At 61.1% G+C, this 8,159-nt stretch overlaps 1 protein-coding gene across 1 annotated transcript; it reads left to right on the plus strand.

Annotated features, from left to right (window-relative positions):
* The first annotated feature begins 6 nt into the window (after positions 1 to 6).
* On the plus strand, positions 7 to 7,722 carry CTSH (cathepsin H). Its single transcript, XM_041465032.1, has 12 exons — positions 7 to 152; positions 273 to 304; positions 375 to 480; positions 569 to 639; positions 1,140 to 1,244; positions 1,475 to 1,561; positions 2,106 to 2,161; positions 3,205 to 3,286; positions 3,366 to 3,434; positions 3,886 to 3,992; positions 5,722 to 5,847; positions 6,733 to 7,722. The coding sequence occupies exons 1-12, from the start codon at positions 77 to 79 to the stop codon at positions 6,806 to 6,808; spliced, it is 993 nt and encodes a 330-aa protein (XP_041320966.1). The 5' UTR covers positions 7 to 76; the 3' UTR covers positions 6,809 to 7,722.
* The last annotated feature ends 437 nt before the right edge of the window (positions 7,723 to 8,159 follow it).

The following is an 8,159-nucleotide window of genomic DNA, read 5'->3' on the forward strand; positions in this document are numbered from 1 at the left end:
CGCGCTCGGCTCGGCTCAGCCCGGTTCGGCCCCGCTGCGCCCCGTCCGTCCCGGTTCGGCCCGGCCCGGCCCGGCCATGGGCTGGCCCGTGCTGCTGACCGCGGCCGCGCTGCTGGCCGCCGCCGCCGCCGCCTGGGAGCCCTCGGCCGAAGGTACAGGGGCACCGGGAGGGCAGGAGGCCAGTCGGCACGGCCTGGCCCGGCTCGGCTCGGTCCGGGCCCGGCCCCCCGGCGCGGGGGGAGGCGGCGCTGACGGGCCCGTTCTCTCCGCAGAGGAGCAGCTGTTCAAGGCCTGGATGCTGCAGGTGAGGCGCGGGGCAGCGGCCGGGCCGGGCTGCCGCGCTCGGCGAGCCCTGAGCCGCCGTGTCCCCGCAGAACGAGCGGCGCTACGGCCCCGAGGAGTACCCGCGCCGGCTGCGCATCTTCGTGGGCAACAAACGGCGTGTGGAGCGGCACAACGCCGGCAGGCACAGCTTCCAGAGTAGGAGCCCAGCCCCGCCCGGCGCGGCCCCGCCGGCGCTGGGCAGCGCGCCTCGCTGAGAGCAGTGTCCCCTTTCTCCCCGCTCTAGTGGGCCTCAACGAGTTCTCGGATCTGACCTTCGCGGAGTTTAAAAAGCGGTACCTGTGGAGTGAGCCGCAGGTGAGTGCGGGTGGGCGGGGAAGGAGGGGGTCCAGGTAACCGTGAGGGGGTTCTGCAGTGACCTGCACCCCCGTGAGGGGGTTCTGCAGTGACCTGCACCCCCGTGAGCAGGTTCTGCAGTGACCTGCACCCCTATGAAGTGGTTCTGCAGTGACCTGCACCCCCGTGAGCGGGTTCTCCATGACCCACACCCGCTGCAGGGCCAGCACCCCTCGCTGTGCTGCCTGCCATCTGGTCAGGTCACATCCTGTGCCACCAGGGCAAGAGCCAGATGAACTCTGTTCCCCACCCTCGTGGCTTTCAGTGCCTGGGCCCTGACTCCAGCCCAGCTGTCTGTTCTGCTGTCAGCTCCCTGAGCCCTGGGGCACTGCAGCCAGGGGTGCAGGCTGGTGGGGCTGCAGTGGCCAGTGTGTGCTGGTCACCAGCTCTCACGCTGGGAGGGTGGCTGTCGTGGGCCACTGGCCTGGTGGCTGACCACAGCCCTCCTGCCCCGTCTGCAGAACTGCTCAGCCACCAAGGGGAACTTCCTGCGCAGCTCTGGGCCACGTCCCGACTCTATCGACTGGAGGAAGAAGGGGAATTTCGTGACACCCGTGAAGAACCAGGTGAGGAGCGTGTGACAGCCGCAGGGGCTGATGGCTGCGGGCAGGCGCCGTGCCTGTGCCAGGGGAGCTGCCCTGGGCTGTGCTGTGCCTGCCGTGTGCCCTGGCAGGGGCTGAGCAGAAGGCCGAGCCCAGTGGGGAGTGGGGGCTCTGCACTGCTGCCATGCCCCCCTGCCCGTGTTTTGGGGAGGCTGGTGAGCCTGCAGCACCTGGAGCTCCTGTTCCTCGTGTAGGGTGCCTGTGGGAGCTGCTGGACCTTTTCCACCACGGGCTGTTTGGAGTCTGCTATTGCCATTGCCACGGGAAAGCTGCTCTCTCTGGTAAGAGGTTTTCTGGGCTTGGAGCAGCATGGAGCCAGAGGGGCTGGAGGCTGCTGGGAGCAGGTGTGGGGAAATAAGCTGTGCCTGGCCCTGCCAGCCAGCCTCACTGCAGGCAGCACATTGGGACATGTTGGTTTTTCAGCTCCCAGAGGACTTACATTCCTGAAGAACTAGAAAGACAGTAACCACTTACACAACTTAGCAGAATAACTGAGGGTTGGGTGTGTGAAAAACAAACCTGACCTTTGGAAGACATTTCAGCCAGTCCTTCTGGGGGGGGGATGGATTCCTGGCAGGCGTGAGGAGGAATGCCCCTGGCAGCCAGGGCATCCCAGGCTGCTGGCTCCAGGTCTTCCTTGTTGGCCTCCCTGGGACATGGAGCTGTTTCCAGGTGACTCCCAGGGGTGTAGCAGTGCTGTGGTGGTCGTTACAGCCAGCTGCACAGACAAACCAACTCTCAGTTCCTGCTGTGCAGTTGCTTTTTGTGTCACTGGCTCTGAGCACAGCTGTGGGACAGTCACTGACTCAAAACCCTTCTCTGCAGGCAGAGCAGCAGCTGGTTGATTGTGCCCAGGCCTTCAACAACCATGGCTGCAGTGGGTAAGTCAGAGAGGGCCAGAAAGAGCAGAAATTAGAGAATCTTACACCCTGTGATGGACAGCCTTCCTCCAGATCGTGTGTCAGGATCCTTCCACATTATGGAATGGCTTTTGTCTTACCATGGCTGCAGTGTGTCAGGGGAAGCAGCTTTGGATTTGGTTGCTTATTTTAATTCCACCCTTCCTAGAAGCTAGGATGTTTCAGTAAATCTCCAGCATTTCCCAACCTCTTGTTCCTCATTTGTTAGTTTTTATCTGAGACTGTTTATCTGTTTCTCACATGGCAGCCATAGGCTGGGCTCTGATGGGCTCTGGGACAGCAAGGGGATTTCTGGGTGTTGTTCTGCCCCGGGTCACGCGCGTCTCGTGGCACCTGAAGAACCCACAGAAACTTCAGCTTCCCCTTTGGGAGGTTCCTCCTGGCTTTGCTAGAGAAGGCAGAATAGAGCTTTCTGACAACTTCTGTTTTCTGTGAGAGAAGTGGTCCTAGAGGGACGCTCAGAGTTGAGCAAAGCCACTCATTGTGCTTTTTATTTTTCTTGTGACTCCTCCTTAGGTGTTTCCACATCAGCACTCCCTGATCATCTCTCTTTTCTTCCCTCCTGAGAGGTGCTTCTGGAAGGTGGCCAGGGAAGGGAGCAGCTGCTTGCTGGAGATGTGGGTGTCTCAATGTCTCCCAGCCAGGCTGGGCAGAGGGCACCAAAAGACACCTTTCAGCATGCAAGGGGTGGTGCTGTGTGGGCCAGCTGACCTCACACCCTTAGGGCTCCTGGTGTTCTCCAGGGGTCTGGCAGCTGGAGAATGAGGTGTGACCATGCCAGACAGCCCAGGCAGGGAGATGCTGCAGGCACAGACTGGAGTTTGTGCCTCTGGGGGCTCTGGGATAGACACTGCCCTTCCCTGTCTCCCTGGCTGGTGGGAGTGGGCTGCAGAGGGGGGATTGTTGATGGCTTTGCTCTGCAGAAGCTGCAGCATTACCATCCCAATTCATCATTACCATCCTAATTAACTGTTAGCATCCTAACGAGCCGTGTTGTCTCGCAGGGGCCTGCCCAGCCAAGCCTTCGAGTACATCCTGTACAACAAGGGGCTCATGGGGGAGGACAGCTACCCCTACCGGGCCAAGGTACTGCAGCACAGCCCCGGCCCCCGTGGGGGCACAGCAGGGCTGGCACAGCTCCCACAGCTCCTCTCTGTCCCCACAGAACGGCACCTGCAAGTTCCAGCCGGAGAAGGCCATTGCCTTTGTCAAGGATGTGATCAATATCACGCAGGTGAGGCCCCGAGGGCTGCGTTTCCAAACTGCCAGGGCTGTGCCAAGGGGAGGTGCTGGGGTGCCCAAGCTGTGCTGGGCTCAGCAGCTGCAGCCTGTGTGCTCCTGGAGAGAGAGCTGCTGGGCACACTCTGCTGTCCTGCAGCTGCAGCCTGTGTGCTCCTGGATTCAGAGAGCTGCTGGGCACACTCTGCTCTCCTGCACGCCTTTTAGAAGGTGGCACCAAGGAGGTGCTGGAGCCAAAGCACAGGCCCTGGGTTCCTGCCTGCTTCCCACAGGGGTGCCCCTCCAGGCTGGGACAGTCCCAGTTCTCCTCCACAGCTCAGCACTGGACTCCTAGTCCTGCAGGACACCAGGGTTATCCATCCCCCGTGGCCTGGCTGCTGGGCCTGCACTGGGCCCAGCACAGCCAGGAGATGGTGAGGATGATGACCCTGCATCCTCTCTTGCAGTATGATGAGGACAGCATGGTGGAAGCTGTGGGGAAGCACAACCCAGTGAGCTTTGCCTTTGAGGTGACGAGTGACTTCATGCACTACAGGAAAGGAGTGTATTCCAAGTGAGTGTGGGGCCCTCGTTTGGTGAGGGGAGGGCAAGGGGAACATGTAGGGCTGCAGTCATGTGCGTCCCTGTTTCTCCTGCTGGATGCAGGAACACTGCACTGCTTTCTCACACTATTTTAAAGTAGAAAATAGAAAAAAAAAAAGAATAAACACAGCCTTGATTTACTGGTTCCTGAGGGGATGAGAGTGCAGCTCAGGGAGGAGGGCTGCAGGCTAGGAGCCTGTCCAGCCTGGAGACCAGGTTGTGGTGGAATGAAGGTCAGCAAGTCAGACAGCTTGGGAGACTGTGCAGCTCCCCACGGGGCTGGGGATGTCCCAGGGCTGGGCTGGGACAGAGGCAGGGGCAGCCCAGCTGTAGGACACGTGTGGTTGGTTAGGGTAAGCCCCAGCCAAGGTGGATTTTCCGTGGTATCAGGGCAGCTCCCGCAGTGCCAGAGCTCAGAGGGGCGGTGTGAGAAGGGTGGCTGCCCTCACACTGCCCTGCACCCGAGCTGGCACCTCGGCAGGTGGTGCTTTTTGGTGTGCCTGCTCTCCACGGGGCAGCTTCTGCTGCACCTCACCTCAGTGCTGCCACGTGGGGCTCCCTGGGCAGGTCGGAGGAGCAGCAGAGAGAAAAGCCAGCTGGGGACACCAAGCAAGTCTCGAGCGTGGTGCCAGCCCCCTGGGCACAGAGCCACGTGGAAGGCTGATCAGTGCATGGGGAAGATGAGAGCTGAGCGAGGCAGCACAGGGGCTGGTACCCAGCTGGGGGACAGTGTGTGTTTGGAGAAATAGAAAAATGCTTTGGAGTAACCCTCAGTCACGCAGAACTGCAGGGAAATTGCAAGGGAGAGGCTGAGCCCGAGGGATCTGCCCCAAGGAGCTCCCAGGAAGGAGCAGGTGGTGATTCCAGAGGCTTTGCTGGGCCAAGAGCCAGTGATGCCAGAGGTCAGTGCCAGCCCTGGGCAGGTGTGAGCTGGGAGGGCAGGGACATGGTCAGAGGAACACGCCAGGAGCAGTAATCCTGTGGATTTACAGTCTAGGCTGGATTTGAAGTCAGAGTGCATGGAATAATTGGTGCTCCAGTGCTTTCAGCACAGAGCAGCTGTTAACAGATCAAAAAAAAAGAAAATCTGAGGTGGATTATTGATCTTTTCCTGTGATGCAGCTTGAAAATGTTTAAAAATAGATGCACTTGAGATGGGAGCATGTACCATGAGCTGTCTTCTTTCACACCACAGGCAGCAGCTTTCAGCAAGTGCAGTTTAAAGGTTTAACATTTAGAGGAATATTTAGACCCAAGAGCTCGCTGTTCCTGTGCAAAACATGAAGCAGTGCCCTTGAATTTCAGGGCAGTACAAACCAGAACTGGGAGGCACTAAGAGCTGCTGGTTCCAACTGGGAAAACTCCCTTGCACTGTAGCTTGTCTTGGTGGGCTAGGAGCTCAAAAGTCCATGGATCCCTTAACTCCAGATATGGCTGGTAATTTCAGAAATTTCTGTATTTTCAGAATTTTCAGGTAATTTCTCTGGAAAATTTCAGGAAATTTCAGAAATCTCAGGCAATTTCTCTGGAAAAACAGAGCAGTGTCTCCTTTCTGTGCCTTCCCTCCCTCCCTCCTCTCCACAGCTGGCAGTTCAGAGCGTCCCCAGTTCTGTTTGCAGAGTGTGGTCAGCACTGCTGGCTTGACCAATCCCTGGCTAATGGCTGCTTCTCAGAGCCCACCTGTGTTGTGTCCCCTGCAGCCCCCGCTGCGAGCACACCCCTGACAAGGTGAACCACGCCGTGCTGGCCGTGGGCTACGGAGAGGAGGATGGCACTCCTTACTGGATCGTCAAGAACTCCTGGGGCCGCCTGTGGGGCATGCAGGGGTAAGGGCTCTGCTGCCCAGCACGCTCTGCCTGGGCTGGGGACAGCCCCCACGTGCTGGGATGACACCCACCCTCAGCCCCGGGCCACCCCCAGCTCTCCAGCTGAAACCTGGCAGCCGGGAGGACACGGGGAATGGTGCTGGGCTGGGTGGGGACAGGCTCACCGAGCCAGGCCTGGGGTCCCTGCCCCAGCAGAGCCTTGGCTCAGCGCAGCTGCCAAGGTGCCCAGGGCTCAGCCAGGCTGTCACAGCTGCTGGTTCCCCTGGTGCCCAGGGCTGTCACAGCTGCTGGTTCCTGTGGTGCCCAGGGCTGTCACAGCTTTGCTGGTTCCTGTGGTGCCCAGGGCTCAGCAGCCTGGCCAGAGCTGCTGGTTCCCCCGTGGTGCCCAGGTCTGTCACAGCTGCTGGTTCCCCTGGTGCCTGTGGTACCCAGGGCTGTCACAGCTGCTGCTTCCCCTGTGGTGCCCAGGGCTGTCACAGCTGCTGGTTCCTGTGGTGCCCAGGGCTGTCACAGCTGCTGGTTCCCTGGCTCCTCCTTGCTGGTCACACGGCCAGGGGAAGAGCTTGAACAGCAGAGAGATCCCAGCTCCAGTGTTCCCAGCTGCAGGTGGGACTCTTGGGAGGGGGATACAAGTTCTGGTTCATTCAGGGTGTAAGGGGCAGGGAATGGCATTGCCTGGAGAGCTGAGGGGGAAGGGACCACCCAGTGCCACCCTGCCATGGCAGGGACACTGCCACTGTCCCAGCTGCTCCCAGCCCTGTCCAGCCTGGCCAGGGCACTGCCAGGGATGCAGGGCAGCCCCACCTGCTCTGGGCACCCAGGGCTGCCCAGCCTCACCTGCCACAGGAGGGAAGGCTCCCTCACAGCCATTTCTGTCTCTTTCAGGTATTTCCTTATCGAACGAGGCAGGAACATGTGTGGCCTGGCTGCCTGTGCCTCCTACCCCGTTCCTCAGGTGTAGCAGGGCTGGACAGACGGAGGCTGCTGCAGGGGCTGAGGCTGCCGGGGGAGAGCACAGCCAGTGCCACGCCTGTCTGCTGGATGTGTCACTGCTGGCAGTGTCACCGCTGGCAGTGCCACCCTCTGGCAGTGCCACCCTCTGGCAGTGTCACCCGCGGGCAGTGTCACCCGCGGGCAGTGCCACCCGCTGGCAGTGCCACCCGCTGGCAGTGTCACCCGCTGGCAGTGTCACCCGCGGGCAGTGCCACCCGCTGGAAGTGCCACCCGCGGGCAGTGCCACCCTCTGGCAGTGTCACCCTCTGGCAGTGTCACCCGTGGGCAGTGCCACCCGCGGGCAGTGCCACCCGCTGGCAGTGTCACCGCGGGCAGCCTGGCTCGCACACCCAGCCAGGTTCTCCTGCAGCAGCCCAGCTGAGCCTGCCCTCTCCAGCCAAACCCTGGCTGCTGGAGTGCCCCTGCCAGGTTCCCTCTCCTGCTGTGCCCAGCTGTGCCCAGCTGTGCCTCACACATCCATCCCGGGACACCCGCCTGAAGGGAAGCCCCGCAGGAGCCCACTTGGAGCTTGCACCCGTCCCTCGGGTGGCTTTTCTGCAATCACCACGTGTAAATTTTAGCGATTTTAAAATTTACTTTGAAGGCCGTTCTTTAAAGGAAGGATGAGCGAGTGCTGTGATTTGTACACTTTTATCGATTTTGATGAAATGCTTGCTATATTTTGTATTAAAAACCAGGGTATTTTACTGCACACAGAGAAGAAACGGGTGATTTTTCTTTACCCCACCAGCGAAGACGCCAGAACCCCGGTGCCGATTCCGACCAGGCGCTGGGGAAATGAAGCCGCGTGTGAGCAGGGGCACGTCTGTGTTGTTTCACAATGAAATCTGTCACTGACAATAAAGCTGCCTCGTCACCGGAGCGCTGTGCCGTGACCTCTGAGCGGGCGGGCTGAGGGGCTCCGGCCTCGCGGCGCGGGGCAGCACCGTGCGAAGCGCCGAGCGCTGCTCGGGGGTGCGGAGCGGGGCTAAGGCGGAGCGGGGCCGGCTGGGAGCGGGGCTAAGGCGGAGCGGGGCCGCGGAGGAATCGAGCCCGCCCTGAGGGTGGTGCCGCCATTTCCGGAAACATCGCCATTTCCGCCGCCATGCCGCCCGCCCCTTCCGTCACTTCCGCCCTGTCCCCTCCGGCCAATGGGGGGGCCGGGGGCGGTTTTGGCGCCGAATGCGAAGCGCTGGCGGCGCGGGCGGGAGGCGGCGCGCCCCCTGGCGGCGGGGCGGCCCGCGATGGCGGCCGTGCCGCAGAACAACCTGCGGGAGCAGCTGCGGCGGCACTCGGCCCGCGGGGCCCTGCGCGCCCCG

Source organism: Pyrgilauda ruficollis, unplaced genomic scaffold (genome assembly GCF_017590135.1).
Source record: "Pyrgilauda ruficollis isolate IOZ18807 unplaced genomic scaffold, ASM1759013v1 scaffold186, whole genome shotgun sequence".
In the NCBI taxonomy this organism is placed as follows: Eukaryota; Metazoa; Chordata; class Aves; order Passeriformes; family Passeridae; genus Pyrgilauda; species Pyrgilauda ruficollis.

Bases quoted from the DNA above. Each gene is read 5' to 3' on its own strand.
- CTSH (XM_041465032.1), top strand. From the start codon at position 77: ATGGGCTGGCCCGTGCTGCTGACCGCGGCCGCGCTGCTGGCCGCCGCC. The intron at 3,287-3,365 runs GTACTGCAGCAC...CTGTCCCCACAG, and splicing joins GCTACCCCTACCGGGCCAAG to AACGGCACCTGCAAGTTCCA. The intron at 3,993-5,721 runs GTGAGTGTGGGG...TGTCCCCTGCAG, and splicing joins AGGAAAGGAGTGTATTCCAA to CCCCCGCTGCGAGCACACCC.